Source organism: Coregonus lavaretus (genome assembly GCF_964263955.1).
Source record: "Coregonus lavaretus genome assembly, contig: HAP1_SCAFFOLD_977, whole genome shotgun sequence".
Taxonomy (NCBI): Eukaryota; Metazoa; Chordata; class Actinopteri; order Salmoniformes; family Salmonidae; genus Coregonus; species Coregonus lavaretus.
In genome coordinates, this window is record NW_028159690.1 from 54,984 (window position 1) to 82,475 (window position 27,492).

Sequence of the window (27,492 nt, forward strand, 5' to 3'; positions counted from 1 at the left end):
TAGAGCAGTAATGTTTTGGGGCTGTCGCTGGGCAACACAGACTTTCAACTCCCTCCAAAGATTTTCTATGGGGTTGAGATCTGGAGACTGGCTAGGCCACTCCAGGACCTTGAAATGCTTCTTACGAAGCCACTCCTTCGTTGCCCGGGCGGTGTGTTTGGGATCATTGTCATGCTGAAAGACCCAGCCACGTTTCATCTTCAATGCCCTTGCTGATGGAAGGAGGTTTTCACTCAAAATCTCACGATACATGGCCCCATTCATTCTTTCCTTTACACGGATCAGTCGTCCTGGTCCCTTTGCAGAAAAACAGCCCCAAAGCATGATGTTTCCACCCCCATGCTTCACAGTAGGTATGGTGTTCTTTGGATGCAACTCAGCATTCTTTGTCCTCCAAACACGACGAGTTGAGTTTTTACCAAAAAGTTCTATTTTGGTTTCATCTGACCAAATGACATTCTCCCAATCCTCTTCTGGATCATCCAAATGCACTCTAGCAAACTTCAGACGGGCCTTGACATGTACTGGCTTAAGCAGGGGGACACGTCTGGCACTGCAGGAGTTGAGTCCCTGGCGGCGTAGTGTGTTACTGATGGTAGGCTTTGTTACTTTGGTCCCAGCTCTCTGCAGGTCATTCACTAGGTCCCCCCGTGTGGTTCTGGGATTTTTGTGATCATTTTGACCCCACGGGGTGAGATCTTGCGTGGAGCCCCAGATCGAGGGAGATTATCAGTGGTCTTGTATGTCTTCCATTTCCTAATAATTGCTCCCACAGTTGATTTCTTCAAACCAAGCTGCTTACCTATTGCAGATTCAGTCTTCCCAGCCTGGTGCAGGTCTACAATTTTGTTTCTGGTGTCCTTTGACAGCTCTTTGGTCTTGGCCATAGTGGAGTTTGGAGTGTGACTGTTTGAGGTTGTGGACAGGTGTCTTTTATACTGATAACAAGTTCAAACAGGTGCCATTAATACAGGTAACGAGTGGAGGACAGAGGAGCCTCTTAAAGAAGTTGTTACAGGTCTGTGAGAGCCAGAAATCTTGCTTGTTTGTAGGTGACCAAATACTTATTTTCCACCATAATTTGCAAATAAATTCATAAAAAATCCTACAATGTGATTTTCTGGATTTTTTTCTTCTCAATTAGTCTATCATAGTTGACGTGTACCTATGATGAAAATTACAGGCCTCTCATCTTTTTAAGTGGGAGAACTTGCACAATTGGTGGCTGACTAAATACTTTTTTCCCCCACTGTATATCCATACTCACCCTGGGTAGGCCTATCCCTTACTCACCCTGGGTAGGCCTATCTATATCCCTTACTCACCCTGGGTAGGCCTATCTATATCCCTTACTCACCCTGGGTAGGCCTATCTATATCCATACTCACCCTGGGTAGGCCTATCTATATCCATACTCACCCTGGGTAGGCCTATCCCTTACTCACCCTGGGTAGGCCTATCCCTTACTCACCCTGGGTAGGCCTATCCCGGCCATGACACCTGACGGGGCTCACCCTGTCCAGTGTCAGTCTGCTCAAAATCTGCTCTGGAACTTTAGTCTGCGAGATGTAGTCTATCAGTTTCCAGTCTCAAAACTGAAGACTGAAGTGATTGTTAGGCTGGAGTAGGAGAAGGAGAAGAAGTCAATTCGTTAAAGACATTATAGCCTAATAGTAAAGATGAAATGAATTGTAAACTTGCTCTATTCTAATCAGATTCTTCTAATAACAGCTTTTTCATTTTAATACATTGTGAACTAATGTATAACTATTGTATTTTTATTAACTATAATACCTTATATTTAGTTGTCTAATAATAATATAAATTAAAACCATTTAATCATAAATTGACATATTTAACTACAAGTTTTAACTAAACCGACTTGACTCCCTCTATAACATAACCCCATCATAACCATAATCAGATTGTTTTACAGATGTATTTACACTGAATAGATACAGATCCCGTTCTGATTGAACTTAGCGTGTGGCGGGGAGCCTCGAGTCTGAACTTATCAGCCAGCCAGTCAGGATGTCTGGATCGGTCCATGTGAAACACCACCACCACAGTGACAAGAAACAGCAGCATGAGAGCATCAGCCATCACAGTTCTCGCTCCTCTTTTAGTCAGCTGTCATACGCTGCTCACAAGAGGAGCCAGCACAGCACCACAGGGTAAGAAAAGGAGGAGGAGAGGAGGAGAGGAGAGGAGGAGAGGAAGAGAGGAGGACTGTATCACAGCACGAGCATGGATCCCATAATATGTCCTCTACCGTAGAAGGCACCATGGTAACCATCTCTCTACTGTAGAAGGCACCATGGTAACCATCTCTCTACTGTAGAAGGCACCATGGTAACCATCTCTCTACTGTAGAAGGCACCATGGTAACCATCTCTACTGTAGAAGGCACCATGGTAACCATCTCTCTACTGTAGAAGGCACCATGGTAACCATCTCTCTACTGTAGAAGGCACCATGGTAACCATCTCTACTGTAGAAGGCACCATGGTAACCATCTCTCTACTGTAGAAGGCACCATGGTAACCATCTCTCTACTGTAGAAGGCACCATGGTAACCATCTCTACTGTAGAAGGCACCATGGTAACCATCTCTCTACTGTAGAAGGCACCATGGTAACCATCTCTCTACTGTAGAAGGCACCATGGTAACCATCTCTCTACTGTAGAAGGCACCATGGTAACCATCTCTCTACTGTAGAAGGCACCATGGTAACCATCTCTACTGTAGAAGGCACCATGGTAACCATCTCTACTGTAGAAGGCACCATGGAAACCATCTCTACTGCTCCTCTCCTCTGCTGTTTGATCATTTATAATCTATCCGCGTGATTAACTCATATCCTGGCTGTAACAGTCTTGGTGTGGTGAAGTGATGTGAATATAGTCTTTCCGTGTGATTAACTCATATCTCAGCTGTAACAGCCTTCATGTGGTGAAGTGAAATTAAGTGAGGTTACTGTTGGTCTAATACTACTAAAGATAACTGTAGTAGTAGTTTATGTGTTAAGGGTTTTCTTTACTACGTTGTGTTGACATAGATATGTGACTGACTGGTGACTTGTATGTCTGGAGTAACTGTGTGACTCGTTTCAGTGTGTCGGACGTCACTACTTCACAGGAGAGCCATTTGAACATAAACTGTTTTTAAAAAATCTAAACGTGTTTTTTGGCAGAAATGCCATCTGGAACATGTGAACTTTCATGTGCCTTAATAACAAACTTGTATGCCATCTGTAAATACGAATAAAATTGTTAAATTACGAGCCTAGTTGGTTTAGCCACAGAAAAAGACAGCAACCTTCTCGCTAGCCATGATTGGCTGAGATAATGAATGGGCTGGACATGCAGAGAGATGAGTTCGGATTGGTCTGCCATATAGCACGCTTCTGTCTATTTGAGCTGGTCAGTATGTGTAGGTAATCCTGTCTAATGCGGCTTTTAAAAAATATATATTGCTTAGTAGAACTGCATAAGTGTTGCTCTCAACTTTCTGGACGACCGAGTTTTGAAATCAGTGGAATTAGAGTATGATAGCTAAGGAGATGGAGAAAACACCTGTCTCCGGATTACATCTTCAAACTAAGGGCAACCATGGCATCCGTGACAGAGAGGGAGAAGCGTTCATCCATGTAAATGGGTAAGATTGTCTAGCTAGCTACATTTTCAGATATTACACGTTTCTAATTTTGTCAGAAATTTGTTTTCATTTCAAGTTAAAGTGTAGCTAGCTAATGTTAGCTGGCTCACTAGCTAACATTACGTGTATGATCTGTGTAGTAATATTATTTGTATCTCAGAGTCATTTGCATTCCTAGTTATAGCCTAATGTTAGCTAGCTAACATTGAACCTGGTTGGTTAGCTACCTACAGATTCATGCAGGGGAGTAATGTCATGAGTTGGGATTATGGTTCATTGTTTAGCTAGCTAGCTACATGTCTTAACAAAAGACTTCACTATGCAAGTATCCATTTCAACAGGGCGAGTAAAATGGTCACAGTGAGCTGTTTTCTCATTTGTGTCTGGAAGTAGCTAGCAAGCTAGCCAACGTTAGCCAATTAGCTTGGGTGCTTGACTGCTGTTGTTAGGTCAGCTAGCTAATGTTACGTGTATGATCTGTGTAGTAATATTATTCGTATCTCAGAGCCATTTGTATTCCTAGTTATAGCCTAATGTTAGCTAGCTAACATTGAACCTGATTGGTTAGCTACCTGCAGATTCATGCAGGGTAGTAACGTCATGAGTTAGGATTATGGTTCATTGTTTAGCTAGCTAGCTACATGTCTTAACAAAAGACTCCACTATGCAAGTAAGCATTTCAATAGAATGTTAATGATGTCACAGCGACAACTGTTGATAGACGTAGCTGGTAAATTCCCTTTGGCTATCTACTCCGATTTCAGAGCATTCTCGTTTGAGTGTGCCAGAGCACAGAATAACTGACTAATTTACGAATGCTCAACACCTTTTGAATTTGTCCGGTGTCAGTAAACGTTGGCAAAAAAGTGTGAATTGTTGCCAGCAGCACAGTTGCAGTCACCAACGCTTTGGATAACATAGAAACAGCCTAACCAGCTCTGCTAGGGCGAGTAAAATGGTCAGAGTGAGCTGTACTCATTTGTGTCTGGAAGTAGCTAGCAAGCTTTCCAACGTTAGCCAGATAGCTTGGGTGCTTGACTGCTCTTGTTAGGACAGAACGCTCGGAACAACCCTTAAAGAGATGGGTGGGGCTAAGCTAAGCTTAAGAGGGTGTGAACGATGCTGAATGGGTGTAGACAAAGAAGAGGTCTCCAGTTGGTGTACCAAAACATTCAAAGGCCATTTTCTCAAAAGTGAGGTTACAAGTTTATCAACTTTCAAAGCAGAATTACTTTCCCATTGTTCCTCAATTGTAGTGTATGATATACCATTTTCTAGCTCTGAGTCTCTACTTTTATCCAATGTAAAAAACACAATTTCAAATGTTGCTACATAAGACCGAATCGAGCCGGTCGGTCACATATGCTCATAATCCTGATGTCTATTGATGCACCTGTGTCTCAATCTAAGTAGTATAATAAAAATCTGTCAGTTTAAGCTAGAGATATCTGTGTATGTCGGCCATCTGCGGTGGAAGGTGGCCGAGCTACAGCGGTGTTTGTCAGACCATGAGACATCCCGGAAATTGGTTTTCTCATGAAAACGTCTATAGCGTCCGCTCGGTTTGGCCTATGGATTGACCACTCTATGGAAAGGGGAGAGTCTCATGAACACGATGGTGTTCTGTTTTGCTCTATGACCACCACAAGTTTCACAGGACTCATCTGAAAGTAACCCATGGAAACAAATGGAAGTATGGAGGTAGTTATGTGGCAACAAAAATAAGGGTTTAAATATGTGTAAAAAATATATATACAGTACCAGTCAAAAGTTTGGACACACCTATTCATTCCAAGGGTTTTTCTTTATTTTTACTATTTTCTACATTGTAGAATAATAGTGAAGACATCAAAACTATGAAATAACACATATGGAATCATGTAGTAACCAAAAAAGTGTTAAACAAATCCAAATATATATTTTAGATTTTAGATTCTTCAAAGTAGCCACCCTTTGCCTTGACAGCTTTGTACACTCTTGGCATTCTCTCAACCAGCTTCACCTGGAATTCTTTTCCAACAGTCTTGAAGGAGTTCCCACATATGCTGAGCACTTGTTGGCTGCTTTTCCTTCACTCTGCAGTCCAACTCATTCCAAACCATCTCAATTGGGTTGAGGTCAGGGGATTGTGGAGGCCAGGTCATCTGATGCAGCACTCCATCACTCCTTGGTCAAATAGCCCTTACAAAGCCTGGAGGTGTGTTGGGTCATTGTCCTGTTGAAAAACAAATGATAGTCCCACTAAGCGCAAACCAGATGGGATGGCGTATCGCTGCGAATGCTGGGGTAGCCATGCTGGTTAAGTGTGCATTGAATTCTAAATAAATCACTGACAGTGTCACCAGCAAAGCACCATCACACCTCCTCCTCCATGCTTCACGGTGGGAACCACACATGCGGAGATCATCCGTTCACCTACTCTGCGTCTCACAAAGACATGGCGGTTGGAACCAAAAATCTCCAATTTGGACTCATCAGACCAAAGGACAGATTTCCACCAGTCTAATGCCCATTGCTCGTGTTTCTTATCCCAAGCAAGTCTCTTCTTCTTATTGGTGTCCTTTAGTAGTGGTTTCTTTGCAGCAATTCGACCATGAAGGCCTGATTCACGCAGTCTCCTCTGAACAGTTTGATGTTGAGATGTGTCTGTTACTTGAACTCTGTGAAGAATTTATTTGGGCTGCATTCTGAGGTGCAGTTAACTCTAATGAACTTATCCTCTGCAGCTGAGGTAACTCTGGCTCTTCCTTTCCTGTGGCAGTCTTCAGGAGAGCCAGTTTCATCATAGCGTTTGATTGTTTTTGCGACTGCACTTGAAAAATCTTTCAAAGTTCTTGACATTTTCCGGATTGACTGACCTTCATGTCTTAAAGTATAGACAGAAATAGACACTCTGGCTTTACTCAAAGCCAGTAGCATGTCATTAATAAAGATTTAAAAAAGTAAGGGGCCTAGACAGCTGCCCTGGGGAATTCCTGACTCTACCTGGAGTATGTTGGAGAGGCTTCCATTAAATAACACCCTCTGTGTTCTGTTAGACAGGTAACTCTTTATACACAATATAGCAGGGGGTGTAAAGCCATAACACTTACGTTTTTACAGCAGCAGACTATGATTGATAATGTCAAAAGCCGCAAGGAAGTCTAACAAAACAGCCCCCACAGTCTTTTCATCATCAATGTCTCTCAGCCAATCATCATTCAGTTGTGTAAGTGCCGAACGTCCTTCTCTATAAGCATGCTGAAAGTTTGTAGTCAATTTGTTTACTGTAAAATAGCATTGTATCTGGTCAAACACAATTTTTTCCAATAGTTTACTAAGGGTTGGTAACAGACTGATTGGTCTGCTATTTGAGCCAGTAAAGGGGGCTTTACTATTCTTAGGTAGCGGAATGACTTTTGCTTCCCTCCAAGCCTGGGGGCAAACACATTCTAGTGGGCTTATGTTGAAAATGTGGCAAATAGGAGTGGCAATATTGTCCACTATTATCCTCAGTAATTTTCCATCCAATTTGTCAGATCCCAGTTGGCTTGTCATTGTTGATAGACAACATTATTTTCTTCACATCTTCCACACTCACTTTACAGAATACAATGCTTAGTGCTAACAGTATTAATCTGGTTATTAGACACATGATTACCTCATCCAATAGCTGTAGGATCAGCAGAGGCATTCAGGGCAGTTAGAGGGACATACATTAGGTTACTTATATTGTGTCTACCGACGCCCCTGTTGTAATGTACATTTGCTGAAGCATTTTGACAACTCTGTGTCACAATGGTAGGGATTAGCTAAACTGGGCTTGGGTCATTCATAAGTCATTGTCTCAATGCAGCCTTATAATGCTGTGAAAGGATCCAGGAACCCAAATGATTGGGGTGGATCCCATCCTCCTTATAAAACGTGTTTTGTTTCCAAAAGGTATCGAAATGATCAACAAAGTTACACCCATTAAGCTGCAATAATCACGTAGCCAGTTGTGAAGAGAAAGAATCCTGCTAAAGCGTTCAATGCCACGATTCAGAGAGGACACAGGGCCAGATATGTTTATTTTTTGTTAGTGTCTAGCAGAGAGTCAATCAGCTCTTTAAAATCAAATTTCAACTGTTCAGAGCTGTTCTTCATAATGTCATTAAAACCCACATGGACTACAACAGAATCGATTTCCATGTCCTGACGTAGTACATTCGGGAGCAGCTTAGTAACGTCATTTACTCGAGCTCCGGGATAGGACATTGGTTTTGCACCAGGAACGCTCACATGTCATATAAAATATATTGTGATTTGTTTAAAACATTTTTGGTTACTACATGATTCCATATGTGTTATTTCATAGTTTTGATGTTTTCACTATTATTCAACAATGTAGGTTCCATTTTGGAGACATGCTTTAGGCCGAAGGAACAGACTGTAGGCTCCATGTTGGAGATATGATGTAGGCTGAAGGACCAGACTGGAGGCTCCATGTTGGAGACATGCTGTAGACTGAAGGCTCCATGTTGGAGACATGCTGTAGACTGAAGGCTCCATGTTGGAGACATGCTGTAGGCTGAAGGCTCCATGTTGGAGACATGCTGTAGGCCGAAGGACCAGACTGAAGGCTCCATGTTGGAGACATGCTGTAGGCTGAAGGACCAGACTGTAGGCTCCATGTTGGAGACATGCTGTAGGCTGAAGGACCAGACTGTAGGCTCCATGTTGGAGACATGCCATAGGCTGAAGGTCCATGTTGGAGACATGCTGTAGGCTGAAGGACCAGACGGAAGGCTTGGAAGTGTGGTGTTCCTCCAGCTGAAAGATCATTGTCAATCTGTAGTTCCTCCAGTTGTTAGTGTTTAATACAGCAACTCTTCTAATTATGTGAACTCTCCTACAGCTGAACTCTACTCCAGCTATCCAACAGTTCCTTTCCTTTCTTGGTCTTATTCAAAAACCAAACAGACAAATGGAGGTGTGAGAGGCTAGTGTATCTGTGGCGTATGGAGTATCTGTGGTGTATCTGTGGTGTCTGGTATATCTGTGGTGTCTGGTGTATCTGTGGTGTCTGGTATATCTGTGGTGTCTGGTGTATCTGTGGTGTCTGGTGTATCTGTGGTGTCTGGTGTATCGGTGGTGTATCTGTGGTGTCTGGTGTATCTGTGGTGTCTGGTGTATCTGTGGTGTCTGGTGTATCTGTGGTGTCTGGGTATCTGTGGTGTCTGGTGTGTCTGCGGTATCTGTGGTGTCTGGTGTATCTGTGGTGTCTGGTGTGTCTGGTGTGTCTATGGTGTATCTGTGGTGTCTGCTATTTATGTGGTGTATCTGTGGTGCCTAGTGTATCTGTGGTGTGTCTGGTGTATCTATGGTTTCTGGTGTATCTGTGGTGTCTGGTGAATCTGTGGTTTATCTGTGTTGTCTGGTGTATCTGTGGTGTGTCTGGTGTATCTAATAATAATAATATTAATAATAATAATATGCCATTTAGCAGACGCTTTTATCCAAAGCGTCTTACAGTCATGTGCGCATACATTTTTACGTATGGGTGGTCCCGGGGATCGAACCCACTACCCTGGCGTTACAAGCGCCATGCTCTACCAATTGAGCTACAGAGGACCACATCTGTGGTGTATATATTGTGTCTGCTGTATCTGTGGTGTATCTGTGTTGTATCTGTGGTGTCTGGTGTACAGTGGGGAAAAAAAGTATTTAGTCAGCCACCAATTGTGCAAGTTCTCCCACTTAAAAAGATGAGAGAGGCCTGTAATTTTCATCATAGGTACACGTCAACTATGACAGACAAAATGAGAGAAAAAAATCCAGAAAATCACATTGTAGGATTTGTAATGAATTTATTTGCAAATTATGGTGGAAAATAAGTATTTGGTCAATAACAAAAGTTTCTCAATACTTTGTTATATACCCTTTGTTGGCAATGACACAGGTCAAACGTTTTCTGTAAGTCTTCACAAGGTTTTCACACACTGTTGCTGGTATTTTGGCCCATTCCTCCATGCAGATCTCCTCTAGAGCAGTGATGTTTTGGGGCTGTCGCTGGGCAACACAGACTTTCAACTCCCTCCAAAGATTTTCTATGGGGTTGAGATCTGGAGACTGGCTAGGCCACTCCAGGACCTTGAAATGCTTCTTACGAAGCCACTCCCCGGCGGTGTGTTTGGGATCATTGTCATGCTGAAAGACCCAGCCACGTTTCATCTTCAATGCCCTTGCTGATGGAAGGAGGTTTTCACTCAAAATCTCACGATACATGGCCCCATTCATTCTTTCCTTTACACGGATCAGTCGTCCTGGTCCCTTTGCAGACAAACAGCCCCAAAGCATGATGTTTCCACCCCCATACTTCACAGTAGGTATGGTGTTCTTTGGATGCAACTCAGCATTCTTTGTCCTCCAAACACGACGAGTTGAGTTTTTACCAAAAAGTTCTATTTTGGTTTCATCTGACCATATGACATTCTCCCAATCCTCTTCTGGATCATCCAAATGCACTCTAGCAAACTTCAGACGGGCCTGGACATGTACTGGCTTAAGCAGGGGGACACGTCTGGCACTGCAGGATTTGAGTCCCTGGCGGCGTAGTGTGTTACTGATGGTAGGCTTTGTTACTTTGGTCCCAGCTCTCTGCAGGTCATTCACTAGGTCCCCTCGTGTGGTTCTGGGATTTTTGCTCACCGTTCTTGTGATCATTTTGACCCCACGGGGTGAGATCTTGCGTGGAGCCCCAGATCGAGGGAGATTATCAGTGGTCTTGTATGTCTTCCATTTCCTAATAATTGCTCCCACAGTTGATTTCTTCAAACCAAGCTGCTTACCTATTGCAGATTCAGTCTTCCCAGCCTGGTGCAGGTCTACAATTTTGTTTCTGGTGTCCTTTGACAGCTCTTTGGTCTTGGCCATAGTGGAGTTTGGAGTGTGACTGTTTGAGGTTGTGGACAGGTGTCTTTTATACTGATAAGAAGTTCAAACAGGTGCCATTAATACAGGTAACGAGTGGAGGACAGAGGAGCCTCTTAAAGAAGAAGTTACAGGTCTGTGAGAGCCAGAAATCTTGCTTGTTTGTAGGTGACCAAATACTTATTTTCCACCATAATTTGCAAAAAATGCATTAAAAATCCTACAATGTGATTTTCTGGATTTTTTTCTTCTCAATTTGTCTGTCATAGTTGACGTGTACCTATGATGACAATTACAGGCCTCTCTCATCTTTTTAAGTGGGAGAACATGCACAATTGGTGGCTGACTAAATACTTTTTCCCCCCACTGTATCTGTGGTGTCTGGTGTATCTGTGGTGTCTTGTGTATCTGTGGTGTATCTGTGGTGTATCTGGTGTATCTGTGGTGTCTTGTGTGTCTGGTGTGTCTGTTGTGTATTTGTGGTGTATATGTGGTGTCTGGTGTGTCTGTGGTGTATATGTGGTGTCTGGTGTATTTGTGGTGTCTGGTGTATCTGTGGTGTATCTGTGGTGTCTGGTGTATCTGTTGTGTCTGGTGTATCTGTGGTGTCTTGTGTATCTGTGGTGTATCTGTGGTGTCTGTTGTATCTGTGGTGTCTGGTGTGTTTGTGGTGTGTCTGGTGTATCTGTGTATCTGTGGTGTATCTGTGGTGTCTGGTGTATCTGTGGTGTCTGGTGTATCTGTGGTGTCTGGTGTATCTGTGGTGTCTGGTTTGTCTGGTGTATCTGTGGTGTCTGGTTTATCTGTGGTGTCTGGTGTATCTGTGGTGTATCTGTGGCGTCTGGTTTGTCTGTGGTGTCTGGTGTATCTGTGGTGTATCTGTGGTGTCTGGTGTATCTGTGGTGTCTGGTGTATCTGTGGTGTATGTGTGGTATCTGGTGTATGTGTGGTGTATCTGTGGTGTATCAGTTGTGTCTGGTGTATCTGTGGTGTATCAGTTGTGTCTGGTGTATCTGTGGTGTCTGGTGTATCTGTGGTGTATCTGTGGTGTATCAGTTGTGTCTGGTGTATCTGTGGTGTATCTGTGGTGTCTGGTGTATCTCTGGTGTCTGCTGTATCTGTGGTTTATCTGTGGTGTCTGGTGTATATGTGGTGTCTGCTGTATCTGTGGTGTATCAGTTGTGTCTGGTGTATCTGTGGTGTATCAGTTGTGTCTGGTGTATCTGTGTTGTATCTGTGGTGTATCTGTGGTGTATGGTGTATCTGTGTTGTATCTGTGGTGTATCTGTGGTGTCTGGTGTATCTGTGGTGTATCTGTGGTGTCTGGTGTATCTGTGGTGTACCAGTTGTGTCTGGTGTATCTGTGGTGTTCTTGTGGTGTACCTGTGGTGTCTGGTGTATCTGTGGTGTCTGGTGTATCTGTGGTGTATCAGTTGTGTCTGGTGTATCTGTGTTGTATCTATGGTGTATCTGTGGTGTCTGGTGTATCTGGGGTGTATCTGTGGTGTCTGGTGTATCTGTGGTGTATCTGTGGTGTATATGTGGTGTATGGTGTATCTGTGGTGTATCTCTGGTGTATCTGTGGTGTATCTGTGGTGTCTGGTGTATCTTTATTGTATCTGTAGTGTATCTGTGGTGTCTGGTGTATCTGTGGTGTATCTGTGGTGTCTGGTGTATCTGTGGTGTATATGTGGTGTATCTGTGGTGTCTGGTGTATCTGTGTTGTATCTGTGGTGTTTCTGGTGTATCTGTGGTGTATCTGTGGTGTATCTGTGGTGTCTGGTGTATCTGTGGTTTCTGGTGTATCTGTGGTGTATCAGTTGTGTCTGGTGTATCTGTGGTGTATCTGTGGTTTATCTGTGGTGTCTGGTGTATCTGTGGTGTATCAGTTGTGTCTGGTGTATCTGTGTTGTATCTGTGGTGTCTGGTGTATCTGTGGTGTATATGTGGAGTCTGGTGTATATGTGGTGTATCAGTTGTGTCTGGTGTATCTGTGGTGTATCTGTGGTGTCTGGTGTATCTGTGGTGTTTGGTGTATCTGTGGTGTCTAGTTAGCCTGTTGTTTGTCTGGTGTATCTGTGGTGTATCTATAGTGTCTGGTGTATCTGTGGTGTCTGGTGTGTCTGTGGTGTATTTGTGGGGTCTGTGGTGTATTTGTGGTGTCTGGTGTATCTGTGGTGTCTGGTGTATCTGTGGTGTCTGGTGTATCTGTGGTGTCTGGTAAATCTGTGGTGTATCTGTGGGGTCTGTTGTATCTGTGGTGTCTGGTGTATCTGTGGTGTATCTGTGGTGTATCTGTGGTGTCTGGTTTGTTTGTGGTGTATCTGTGGTGTATCAGTTGTGTCTGGTGTATCTGTGTATCTGTGGTGTCTGGTGCATCTGTGGTGTATCAGTTGTGTCTGGTGTATCTGTGGTGTATCAGTTGTGTCTGGTGTATCTGTGGGGTTTGGTGTATCTGTGGTGTCTAGTTAGCCTGTGGTTTGTCTGGTGTATCTGTGGTGGTATATATGGTGTCTTTTGTATCTGTGGTTTATCTATGGTTTATCGTTGGTGTCTGGTGTATCTGTCGTGTCTTGTGTATCTGTGGTGTCTGTTGTATCTGTGTTGTCTGGTGTATCTGTGGTATATCTGTGGTGTCTGGTGTATCTATGGTGTATGGTGTATCTGTGGTGTCTGGTGTGTCTGTGGTGTATCTGTGGTGTCTGTATCTGTGGTGTATCTGTGGTGTATCTGTGGTGTCTGGTGTATCTGTGGTGTATCTGTGGTGTCTGGTGTATTTGTGGTGTATCTGTGGTGTATATGTGTTGTATCTGTGGTGTATATATGGTGTATCTGTGGTGTATCTGTGTTGTATCTGTGGTGTCTGGTGTATCTGTGGTGTATCTTTGGTGTATATCTGGTGTATCTGTGGTGTCTGGTGTATCTGTGGTGTATCTCTGGTGTATCTGTGGTGTCTGGTGTATCTGTGGTGTATCTCTGGTATATCTCTGGTATATCTGTGGTGTATCTGTGGTGTCTGGTGTATCTGTGGTGTATATGTGGTGTATCAGTTGTGTCTGGTGTATCTGTGGTGTCTGGTGTATTTGTGGTGTATCTGTGGTGTATATATGGTGTCTGGTGTATCTGTGGGGTTTGGTGTATCTGTGATGTCTGGTGTATCTGTGGTGTCTGGTGTATCTGTGATGTCTGGTGTATCTGTGGTGTCTGGTGTATCTGTGGTGTCTGGTGTGTCTGTGGTGTATCTGTGGTGTTTGGTGTATCTGTGGTGTCTGGTGTATCTGTGGTGTCTGGTGTATCTGTGGTGTCTGGTATATCTGTGGTGTCTGCTGTATCTGTGGTGTCTGCTGTATCTGTGGTGTCTTGTGTATATGGGTCTGTAATGTGTGTCAGGATCATGTCAGTTATTTCTGCTGTTCACTGGACTAGGATCCAGTCTCAGTTTATCTTTATATGTTTCTTTGTTTAGTGACTCTTTCCATTCTTCCATCTATCACAGTAACTGTAAAGGCACATCCAGGTAGAACACATGTTGCTGTTACACAACTACTCAGTGTTAAAGAGTTGTACAGCTCTGCCTCTCTCTAACTGTCTCTCCCCCTGGCAGAGTGCAGCAGAGTTCTGTCCAGTCAGTGAAGGGGTCGGAGTTCATACCTAGCCAGCTGCTGCCGCCGAGAGTCAAGAAGTACCTGGCCATGGACCCTGACACCAACGAGGTCATTGGATACATAGTTCCTGTCTTCAGGACCAGGTGGAGTACTGACATTATGTCTGTTGTCCTGTCTGTAGTCATAGGATATGTCATCCCTGTCTTCAGGACCAGGTGGAGTACTGACATTATGTCTGTTGTCCTGTCTGTAGTCATAGGATGTGTCCTCCCTGTCTTTAGCACCAGGTGGGAGACTGTTGTCAGGGTTACTATAGCTGGGATATAACATAGTACCATTGACATGTTTCAGATAGACTTTACTCTGAATGTAGTGTTGCCAGTATTGTCTGTTTTCATACAGCATGCGCCTGTTGTCTGTAGCCATGAGTTTGGGGATGTTTAGGTTTAATTTATTTGCACCAAAGAAAACAATTGATAAACAACAATATAGATAAAAACTAATAAATAAACGGTGTGCAGGTGTAGTTGGAAGCCCAGGGGCTTGTATAAAAACCACACCACAAAAAAACTATATACAATACATAAGTACAAAAATAAAAAGGTTTGTTAAAACAGATAACAAAACCTACTAATCATAAATGTATAAATTAATTGATCAGTAATCACGAAAAAAAAACTAACAGTATTTGTTTTGTTTAAATGTGTGTGTGTGCATGTGAGTGTGTGAGAGTTGGGCTATATGGAGGAGATTACTGAGTAGTTTGGTTCATCAGGCTGACCCCCAATCTTACCTTTAAGTTATTGAGGGATGATGATGTTTTGGCAGTGTGAAGATAAGAATTCTATATCTGATAGAGAATTGACTATGAGAGGTGGGGCAGTGGGGAGGGTGAAGGTTATCACAGTGTCTTGTTTTATATAGATGGATTTGGAATTAACCTGGAAGAATCCATTGAATGGTTTAGATAAAATGTCTGGGAGATATGAGTATTTGTAGATGAAACTTTTCATCCATTTCATTCCCACCAATTGAGATTCTGGCTCCTTTTTTACAATCTTACTAGTGCATACAATAAAGTTGGATTTTTTAACATTTAAAGATAACTAGTTTATCTGGAACCATCCAGAAAATGTGTCCATGCCTGAGTTGGCTTCATTAATTACTGAATCAACATTTGTGTGTGATAAAATCTACTTGGTATCATCAGCAAAGAGAAGGGGAAGTATGGTAGGAGACACAGCAGCAAGGTCATTAATATAGATTAGGAATGACAAAGGTTCAAGGTCATTAATATAGATTAGGAATGACAAAGGTTCAAGGTCATTGATATAGATTAGGAATGACAAAGGTCCAAGGTCATTGATATAGATTAGGAATGACAAAGGTCCAAGGTCATTGACATAGATTAGGAATGACAAAGGTCCAAGGTCATTGACATAGATTAGGAATGACAAAGGTTCAAGGTCATTAATATAGATTAGGAATGACAAAGGTTCAAGGTCATTGATATAGATTAGGAATGACAAAGGTCCAAGGTCATTGATATAGATTAGGAATGACAAAGGTTCAAGGTCATTGATATAGATTAGGAATAACAAAGGTCCAATTATCCAACCCTGTGGAACACCACAGGATATCGTGGCCCTGGTAGATGCACAGCTGTTTGCATAAACAAATTGCTCTCTATCATAAACATAACTACAGTTCATTCGGAAAGTATTCAGACCCCTTGACTTTTTCCACATTTTGTTACGTTACAGCCTTATTCTAAAATGGATTTTAAAAAACATGTAATTCTCATCAATCTTCACATAATACCCCATAATGACAAAGCAAAAACAGGTTTTTAGATTATTTTTGCACAAAATAAAAAAATAAAACACTGAAATATCACATTTACATAAGTATTCAGACCCTTTACTCAGTACTTTGTTGAAGCACCTTTGGCAGTGATTACAGCCTCGATACTTTTAAGGTATGACGCTACAAGCTTGGCACACCTGTATTTGGGGAGTTTCTCCCATTCTCTCTGCCAGGATTCCTCCAGATGTCACGCTTGGCATTCAGGCCAAAGAGTTCAATCTTGGTTTCATCAGATCAGAGAATCTTGTTTCTCATGGTCTGAGAGTCCTTTAGGTGCCTTTTGGCAAACTCCAAGCGGGCTGTCGTGCTTTTGTTCTGAGGAGTGGCTTCCGTCTGGCCACTCTACCATAAAGGCCTGATTGGTGGAGTGCTGCACAGATGGTTGTCTTTCTGGAAGATTCTCCCATCTCCACAGAGGAACTCTGGAGCTCTGTCAGTGACCATCGGGTTTTTGGTCACCTTCCAAATTTCTTCCATTTAAGAATGATGGACGCCACTGTGTTCTTGGGGACCTTCAATGCTGCAGACATTTTCCGGTACCCTTCCCCAGATCTGTACCTCGACACAATCCTGTCTCTGAGCTCTACGGACAATTCCTTCTACCTCATGGCTTGGTTTTTGCTCTGACGTGCACTGTCAACTGTGGGACCTTATATAGGCATGTGTGTGTATTTCCAAATCATGTCCAATCAATTGAATTTACCACAGGTGGACTCCAATCAAATTGTAGAAACATCTCAAGGATGATCAATGGAAACAGGATGCACCTGAGCTCAATTTCGATTCTCATAGCAAAGGGTCTGAATACTTATGTAAACAAGGTATTTCAGTTTTTTATATTTAGTACATTTGCAAACATTCTAATACCTGTCATTATGGGGTATTGTGCGCAGATTGATGAGGAAATAAAAAATAAATACAAATGTTTGAAAAGGCTGTAACATAACAAAAAGGGAAGTGGTCTGAATACTTTAGGAATGCACCGTATATAGCCAATTATATGTATATTCATAAACCGTAATAATGTAATATTTCATCATCAACCGTGTCAAATGCTTTGCATACATCTAAAAAGATGCCAAGAGCGTATTCATTGTTGTTAAGGGCTGTAAATATTTTATCCACAAGTTGCAAAAGAGCCATATCTGGGAAGTAGATTTTACGAAAACCATATTGGTGCTCATATAGAATACAGGGTTGGAACCATATTGGTGCTCATATAGAATACAGTGTTGGAACCATATTGGTGCTCATATAGAATACAGTGTTGAAACCATATTGGTGCTCATATAGAATACAGTGTTAAAACCATGTTGGTGCTCATATAGAATACAGTGTTAAAACCATATTGGTGCTCATATAGAATACAGTGTTGGAACCATATTGGTGCTCATATAGAATACAGTGTTGAAACCATACTGGTGCTCATATAGAATACAGTGTTGAAACCATACTGGTGCTCATATAGAATACAGTGTTAAAACTATATTGGTGCTCATATAGAATACAGTGTTAAAACCATATTGGTGCTCATATAGAATACAGTGTTAAAACCATACTGGTGTTCATATAGAATACAGTGTTAAAACTATATTGGTGCTCATATAGAATACAGTGTTGGAACCATATTGGTGCTCATATAGAATACAGTGTTGAAACCATACTGGTGCTCATATAGAATACAGTGTTGAAACCATACTGGTGCTCATATAGAATACAGTGTTAAAACTATATTGGTGCTCATATAGAATACAGTGTTAAAACCATACTGGTGTTCATATAGAATACAGTGTTAAAACCATATTGGTGCTCATATAGAATACAGTGTTGAAACCATACTGGTGCTCATATAGAATACAGTGTTAAAACTATATTGGTGCTCATATAGAATACAGTGTTAAAACCATATTGGTGCTCATATAGAATACAGTGTTAAAACCATACTGGTGTTCATATAGAATACAGTGTTAAAACCATATTGGTGCTCATATAGAATACAGTGTTAAAACCATACTGGTGTTCATATAGAATACAGTGTTGGAACCATATTGGTGCTCATATAGAATACAGTGTTGGAACCATATTGGTGCTCATATAGAATACAGTGTTGGAACCATATTGGTGCTCATATAGAATACAGTGTTGGAACCATATTGGTGCTCATATAGAATACAGTGTTGGAACCATATTGGTGCTCATATAGAATACAGGGTTGGAACCATATTGGTGTTCATATAGAATACAGTGTTGGAACCATATTGGTGCTCATATAGAATACAGGGTTGGAACCATATTGGTGCTCATATAGAATACAGTGTTGGAACCATATTGGTGCTCATATAGAATACAGTGTTGAAACCATATTGGTGCTCATATAGAATACAGTGTTGGAACCATATTGGTGCTCATATAGAATACAGTGTTGGAACCATATTGGTGCTCATATAGAATACAGTGTTAAAACCATATTGGTGCTCATATAGAATACAGTGTTAAAACCATATTGGTGCTCATATAGAATACAGTGTTGGAACCATATTGGTGCTCATATAGAATACAGTGTTGGAACCATATTGGTGCTCATATAGAATACAGTGTTGGAACCATATTGGTGCTCATATAGAATACAGTGTTGGAACCATATTGGTGCTCATATAGAATACAGTGTTGAAACCATATTGGTGCTCATATAGAATACAGTGTTGGAACCATATTGGTGCTCATATAGAATACAGTGTTGGAACCATATTGGTGCTCATATAGAATACAGGGTTGGAACCATATTGGTGCTCATATAGAATACAGTGTTAAAACCATACTGGTGCTCATATAGAATACAGTGTTGAAACCATATTGGTGCTCATATAGAATACAGGGTTGGAACCATATTGGTGCTCATATAGAATACAGTGTTGGAACCATATTGGTGCTCATATAGAATACAGTGTTAAAACCATACTGGTGCTCATATAGAATACAGGGTTGAAACCATATTGGTGCTCATATAGAATACAGTGTTGGAACCATATTGGTGCTCATATAGAATACAGTGTTGGAACCATATTGGTGCTCATATAGAATACAGTGTTAAAACCATATTGGTGCTCATATAGAATACAGGGTTGGAACCATATTGGTGCTCATATAGAATACAGTGTTGAAACCATATTGGTGCTCATATAGAATACAGTGTTGGAACCATATTGGTGCTCATATAGAATACAGTGTTGGAACCATATTGGTGCTCATATAGAATACAGGGTTGGAACCATATTGGTGCTCATATAGAATACAGTGTTAAAACCATACTGGTGCTCATATAGAATACAGTGTTGAAACCATATTGGTGCTCATATAGAATACAGGGTTGGAACCATATTGGTGCTCATATAGAATACAGTGTTGGAACCATATTGGTGCTCATATAGAATACAGTGTTAAAACCATACTGGTGCTCATATAGAATACAGGGTTGAAACCATATTGGTGCTCATATAGAATACAGTGTTAAAACCATATTGGTGCTCATATAGAATACAGGGTTGGAACCATATTGGTGCTCATATAGAATACAGTGTTAAAACCATATTGGTGCTCATATAGAATACAGTGTTAAAACCATATTGGTGCTCATATAGAATACAGGGTTGGAACCATATTGGTGCTCATATAGAATACAGTGTTGGAACCATATTGGTGCTCATATAGAATACAGTGTTGGAACCATATTGGTGCTCATATAGAATACAGTGTTAAAACCATATTGGTGCTCATATAGAATACAGGGTTGGAACCATATTGGTGCTCATATAGAATACAGTGTTGGAACCATATTGGTGCTCATATAGAATACAGTGTTGAAACCATATTGGTGCTCATATAGAATACAGGGTTGGAACCATATTGGTGCTCATATAGAATACAGTGTTGGAACCATATTGGTGCTCATAATGAATACAGTGTTAAAACCATACTGGTGCTCATATAGAATACAGGGTTGAAACCATATTGGTGCTCATATAGAATACAGTGTTAAAACCATATTGGTGCTCATATAGAATTCAGGGTTGGAACCATATTGGTGCTCATATAGAATACAGTGTTAAAACCATATTGGTGCTCATATAGAATACAGTGTTAAAACCATATTGGTGCTCATATAGAATACAGGGTTGGAACCATATTGGTGCTCATATAGAATACAGTGTTGGAACCATATTGGTGCTCATATAGAATACAGTGTTGGAACCATATTGGTGCTCATATAGAATACAGTGTTAAAACCATATTGGTGCTCATATAGAATACAGGGTTGGAACCATATTGGTGCTCATATAGAATACAGTGTTGGAACCATATTGGTGCTCATATAGAATACAGTGTTGAAACCATATTGGTGCTCATATAGAATACAGTGTTGAAACCATATTGGTGCTCATATAGAATACAGTGTTGAAACCATATTGGTGCTCATATAGAATACAGTGTTAAAACCATACTGGTGTTCATATAGAATACAGTGTTAAAACCATATTGGTGCTCATATAGAATACAGTGTTAAAACCATACTGGTGTTCATATAGAATACAGTGTTAAAACCATATTGGTGCTCATATAGAATACAGTGTTGGAACCATATTGGTGCTCATATAGAATAAAGTGTTGGAACCATATTGGTGCTCATATAGAATACATTGTTGAACCATATTGGTGCTCATATAGAATACAGTGTTGGAACCATATTGGTGCTCATATAGAATACATTGTTGAAACCATATTGGTGCTCATATAGAATACAGTGTAAAAACCATATTGGTGCTCATATAGACTACAGTGTTGAAACCATATTGGTGCTCATATAGAATACAGTGTAAAAACCATATTGGTGCTCATATAGAATACAGTGTTAAAACCATATTGGTGCTCATATAGAATACAGTGTTAAAACCATATTGGTGCTCATATAGAATACAGTGTTGAAACCATATTGGTGCTCATATAGAATACAGTGTAAAAACCATATTGGTGCTCATATAGAATACTGTGTTAAAACCATATTGGTGCTCATATAGAATACAGTGTTAAAACCATATTGGTGCTCATATAGAATACAGTGTTGAAACCATATTGGTGCTCATATAGAATACAGTGTTAAAACCATATTGGTGCTCATATAGAATACAGTGTTTTAAAACATTATGGTTGCTCATAGAATACAGTGTTAAAACCATGTTGGTGCTCATATAGAATACAGTGTTAAAACCATATTGGTGCTCATATAGAATACAGTGTTGGAACCATATTGGTGCTCATATAGAATACAGTGTTGGAACCATATTGGTGCTCATATAGAATACAGTGTTAAAACCATATTGGTGCTCATATAGAATACAGTGTTGAAACCATATTGGTGCTCATATAGAATACAGTGTTGAAACCATATTTGTGCTCATATAGAATACAGTGTTGAAACCATATTGGTGCTCATATAGAATACAGTGTTGGAACCATATTGGTGCTCATATAGAATACTGTGTTGAAACCATATTGGTGCTCATATAGAATATAGTGTTGGAACCATATTGGTGCTCATATAGAATACAGTGTTAAAACCATATTGGTGCTCATATAGAATACAGTGTTGGAACCATATTGGTGCTCATATAGAATACAGTGTTAAAACCATATTGGTGCTCATAGAATACAGTGTTAAAACCATATTGGTGCTGATATAGAATACAGTGTTGGAACCATATTGGTGCTCATATAGAATACAGTGTTGGAACCATATTGGTGCTCATATAGAATACAGTGTTGAAACCATATTGGTGCTCATAGAATACAGTGTTGAAACCATATTGGTGCTGATATAGAATACAGTGTTGGAACCATATTGGTGCTCATATAGAATACAGTGTTAAAACCATATTGGTGCTCAGTGTTGATTTAAATGTTTCAACATTCTCTTTTACACCCATTTTTCTAGGATTTTAGAAACATGGTAGGACAAATACTGGGCGATCATTTGTAAAATATTTTGGATCCCCAGATTTATAGAGGGGGATAACCTTTTCAATTTTCAGATCTTTAGGAAAAATATCAGTTTGCATAGATTTGGTGAAGATGTACGTTAGAGGCTCAGTGATTGAGGAAGACTCTGATTTCACCAAAGAGGCCCCAATCTCATCATAACCTGCTGCTGGTACCTTTAATTTACCAATGACCTCCATCACCTCCATCACCTCCATCACATCAGGAGGATCAAACTGAAGCAGAGAAGGGAAATGTCCCTTAATGTAATCCAAGTGATTTACGTCAGTTTTCTCTATTTTATTTGACAGAGAGGAACCCACAGTCACAAAGAAGTTATTAAATTCACATGAAATAACATCAGAATCACTATAGGTTTTATTTCCAACAATAAATTGAGATGGGATATTTGTAGATGTTGTTTTCTTATTCAACAGTTGATTGATGATTTTTCAAGTTGACTTTAAATTATTTAAGTATTCTTGGAATTTGTTAGTTAAATATATTTTTGGGATATCTGAAGTAATTTGTTCTTGGTGCTCATATATTCAGGGGAGAGGGATTTGTGAGAAACCTCCAAATCAAATCAAGTTGTATTTTTCACATACGCCGAATACAACAGGTGTAGACCTTACAATGACTTACATGCCCTTAACCAACAATGCAGTTTTAAGAAAGAATACCAAAAACAATCACAAAGAAATACAATATCAAATAATACGAAATAAAAGTAACAAATAATTAAAGAGCAGCAGTAAAATAACAGTAGGGAGGCTATATACAGGGGGTACCGGAACAGAGTCAATGTGAAATAACAGTAGGGAGGCTATATACAGGGGGTACCGGTACAGAGTCAATGGGAAATAACAGTAGGGAGGCTATATACAGGGGGTACCGGTACAGAGTCAATGGGAAATAACAGTAGGGAGGCTATATACAGGGGGTACCGGTACAGAGTCAATGGGAAATAACAGTAGGGAGGCTATATACAGGGGGTACCGGTACAGAGTCAATGTGAAATAACAGTAGGGAGGCTATATACAGGGGGTACCGGTACAGAGTCAATGGGAAATAACAGTAGGGAGGCTATATACAGGGGGTATCGGGACAGAGTCAATGGGAAATAACAGTAGGGAGGCTATATACAGGGGGTACCGGTACAGAGTCAATGTGAAATAACAGTAGGGAGGCTATATACAGGGGGTACCGGTACAGAGTCAATGGGAAATAACAGTAGGGAGGCTATATACAGGGGGTACCGGTACAGAGTCAATGGGAAATAACAGTAGGGAGGCTATATACAGGGGGGTACCGGGACAGAGGCTATGTGAAATAACAGTAGGGAGGCTATATACAGGGGGTACCGGTACAGAGTCAATGGGAAATAACAGTAGGGAGGCTATATACAGGGGGGTACCGGTACAGAGTCAATGGGAAATAACAGTAGGGAGGCTATATACAGGGGGTACCGGTACAGAGTCAATGGGAAATAACAGTAGGGAGGCTATATACAGGGGGTACCGGTACAGAGTCAATGGGAAATAACAGTAGGGAGGCTATATACAGGGGGTACCGGTACAGAGTCAATGGGAAATAACAGTAGGGAGGCTATATACAGGGGGTACCGGTACAGAGTCAATGGGAAATAACAGTAGGGAGGCCATATACAGGGATACCGGTACAGAGTCAATGGGAAATAACAGTAGGGAGGCTATATACAGGGGGTACCGGTACAGAGTCAATGGGAAATAACAGTAGGGAGGCTATATACAGGGGGTACCGGTACCGAGGCAATGTGCGGGGGCACCGGTTAGTCGAGGTAATTGGGGTAGTATGTACAGTTGAAGTGGGAAGTTTACATACACCTTAGCCAATTACATTTAAACTCAGTTTTTCACAATTCCTGACATTTAATCCCAGTAAACATTCCCTGTCTTAGGTCAGTTAGGATCACCACTTTATTTTAAGAATGTGAAATGTCAGAATGATAGTAGAGAGAATGATTTATTTCAGCTTTTATTTCTTTCATCACATTCCCAGTGGGTCAGAAGTTTAAATACACTCAATTAGTATTTGGTAGCTGAGTAACTGAGTCAGGTTTGTAGGCCTCCTTGCTCGCACACGCTTTTTCAGTTCTGCTCACACATTTTCTATAGGATTGAGGTCAGGGCTTTGTGATGGCCACTCCAATACTTTGACTTTGTTGTCCTTAAGCCATTTTGCCACAACTTTGGAATTATGCTTGGGGTCATTGTCCATTTGGAAGACCCACTTGCGACCAAGCTTTAACTTCCTGACTGATGTCTTGAGATGTTGCTTCAATATATCCATATAATTTTCCTTCCTCATGATGCCATCTATTTTGTGAAGTGCACCAGTCCCTCCTGCAGCAAAGCACCCCCACAGCATGATGCTGCCACCCCTGTGCTTCACGGTTGGGATGGAGTTCTTCGACTTGCAAGCAACCCCCTTTTTCCTCCAAACATAACATTTTACATTTGAGTCATTTAGCAGACGCTCTTATCCAGAGCGACTTCCATAACAATGGTCATTATGGCCAAACAGTTATATTTTTATTTCATCAGACCAGAGGACATTTCTCCAAAAAGTACGATCTTTGTCCCCATGTACAGTTGCAGACCGTAGTCTGGCTTTTTAATGGCGGTTTTGGAGCAGTGGCTTCTTCCTTGCTGAGCGGCCTTTCAGGTTATGTCGATATAGGACTCGTTTTACTGTGGATATTGTCACGCTCGTCGGGAACAGAGGAGGATCAAGGTGCAGCGTGGAATGCGAACATTTTATTATTATAAAGTATCACACGAACAAAACAACAAAACGAAAACGTGACGTCCCTGGTTACATACACAAACCAACACGGAACAAGAAACCACCCCAAATGAATGCCTAACGGTTACTTAAGTATGGCTCCCAATCAGAGACAACGAGCTACAGCCATCTCTGATTGGGAGCCACCCTGGCCAACATAGAAATACAACAACTAGAACAAACACAAATGAAAACTCACACCCTGGCTCAACATACTAGAGTCCCCAGAGCCAGTGCGTGACAGTACCCCCCCCTAAAGGCGCGGACTCCGACCGCGCCAACCAAATACCACAGGGGAGGGACCGGGTGGGCACTCCGCCTAGGCGGCGGATCCAGCTCCGGGCCTGATCCCCGCTCCCTCTCCAACCCCCCAAAGTATCCCTGGTCCGGTCTGGCCCCGCTGGCCGGAGCTGGACTGCACACTGGTGGAGCGGATTGCTCTAGCTCCGGCGTGAAGCATCTGAACAGGCACGGGACGTGCCGGACTGACGACGCACACCACTGGCTTGGTGTGGGGAACAGGCACGGGCCGTGCCGGGCTGACGACGCACACCACTGGCTTGGTGTGGGGAGCAGGAGCGGGCCGGACCGGGCTGGCGATGCGCACCATTGGCTTGGTGCGGGGAGCAGGAACGGGCCGGACCGGACTGGTAACACACCCCAGTACCTCTCGCCGTGCCTCTACACCTTCCATCCCCTCTTCGACCAGTGGCCCCCGTAACCTGGCGGCCTCCTCTGCCAACCCGCTGGGCCGCTCTGTTGCGGTCTCCTGCTGGCCCGTCGTCCACGGCGTTAGCCCCCCCCTAAAAATTTTCTGGGCATCTCTCCTACCCGTGGACCAGGTCTCCATGTCCCTCGCCAGACTTTCGCCCTTCTGCTTCCAAGTCCGGCCCTTCTCTTCCTCACCCGGCTTGACCCAGTCGAGGAGGCGAAGGAGATCTGCTAGAGATCTCCCTGGCGATGGCTCCTGGACACGCTGCTTGGTCCAGTCTTGGTGGTTTCTTCTGTCACGCTCGTCGGGAACAGAGGAGGACCAAGGCGCAGCGTGGAATGCGAACATTTTATTATTATAAAGTATCACACGAACAAAACAACAAAACGAAAACGTGACGTCCCTGGTTACATACACAAACCAACACGGAACAAGAAACCACACCAAATGAATGCCTAACGGTTACTTAAGTATGGCTCCCAATCAGAGACAACGAGCTACAGCCATCTCTGATTGGGAGCCACCCTGGCCAACATAGAAATACAACAACTAGAACAAACACAAATGAAAACTCACACCCTCAACATACTAGAGTCCCCAGAGCCAGGGCGTGACAGATATAGATACTTTTGTACCTTTTTCCTCCAGCATCTTCACAAGGTCCTTTGCTGTTGCTCTGGGATTGATTTGCACTCTTCGCACCAAAGTACGTTCACCTCTAGGAGACAGAACGCGTCTCCTTCCTGAGCGGTATGATGGCTGCATGGTCCCATGGTGTTTATACTTGCGTGCTATTGTTTGTACAGATGAACGTGGTACCTTCAGGCGTTTGGAAATTGCTCCCAAGGATGAACCAGACTTGTGGAGGTCTACAATTTTTTTTCTGAGGTCTTGGCAGATTTATTTTGATTTTCCCATGATGTCAAGCAAAGAGGCACTGAGTTTGAAGGTAGGCCTTGAAATACATCCACAGGTACACCTCCAATTGACTCAAATGATGTCAATTATCCTATCAGAAGCTTCTAAAGCCATGACATCATTTTCTGAAATGTTCCAATCTGTTTAAAGGCACAGTCAACTTAGTGTATGTAAACTTCTGACCCATTGGAATTGTGATACAGTGAATTATAAGTGAAATAATCTGTCTGTAAACAATTGTTGGAAAAATTACTTGTGTCATGCACAAAGTAGATGTCCTAACCGACTTGCCAAAACTATAGTTTATTAATAAGAAATTTGTGGAGTGGTTGAAAAACGAGTTTTAATGAATCCAACCTAAGTGTAAACTTCCGACTTCAACAATAAAAAGAAGTGATGCAGTCAGTCTCTCCTCAACTCTTAGCCAAGAGAGACTGGCATGCATAGTATTTATATCAGCCCTCTGATTACAATGAAGAGCAAGACGTGCCGCTCTGTTCTGGGCCAGCTGCAACTTAACTAGGTATTTTCTTGCAGCACTCGACCACACAACTGGACAATAATCAAGATAAGACAAAACTAGAGCCTGCAGGACTTGCTTTTTGGAGTGTGGTGTCAAAAAAGCAGTGCACCTCTTTATTACGGACAGACCTCTCCCCATCTTTACAACCATTGTATCTATATGTTTTGACCATGATAGTTTACAATCTAAGGTAACGTCAAGTAATTTAGTCTCCTCAACTTGTTCAACAGCCACACCATTCATTACCAGATTCAGCTGAGGTCTAGAAGTTAGGGAATGATTTGTACCAAGTACAATGCTCTTAGTTTTAGATGTGTTCAGGACCAGTTTATTACTGGCCACAAATTCCAAAACAGACTGCAACTCTTTGTTAAGTGTTTCAGTGACTTCATTAGCTGTGGTTGCTGATGCGTATATGGTTGAATCATCAGCATACATGGACACACATGCTTTGTTTAATGCC

At 41.8% G+C, this 27,492-nt stretch overlaps 1 protein-coding gene across 1 annotated transcript in view; it reads left to right on the forward strand.

Moving 5' to 3' along the window:
- Positions 1-2,031: 2,031 nt before the first annotated feature.
- LOC311122553 (myomesin-1-like) overlaps positions 2,032-27,492 on the forward strand; it is a gene marked incomplete at both ends in the record, with an annotated part of 117,144 nt that continues 91,683 nt past the window's right edge. The window contains 2 exons of the mRNA XM_084196899.1: positions 2,032-2,174; positions 14,154-14,297. Coding sequence (XP_084053025.1) covers positions 2,032-2,174; positions 14,154-14,297 — 287 coding nt within the window. The remainder of the gene's footprint in view (positions 2,175-14,153; positions 14,298-27,492) is intronic.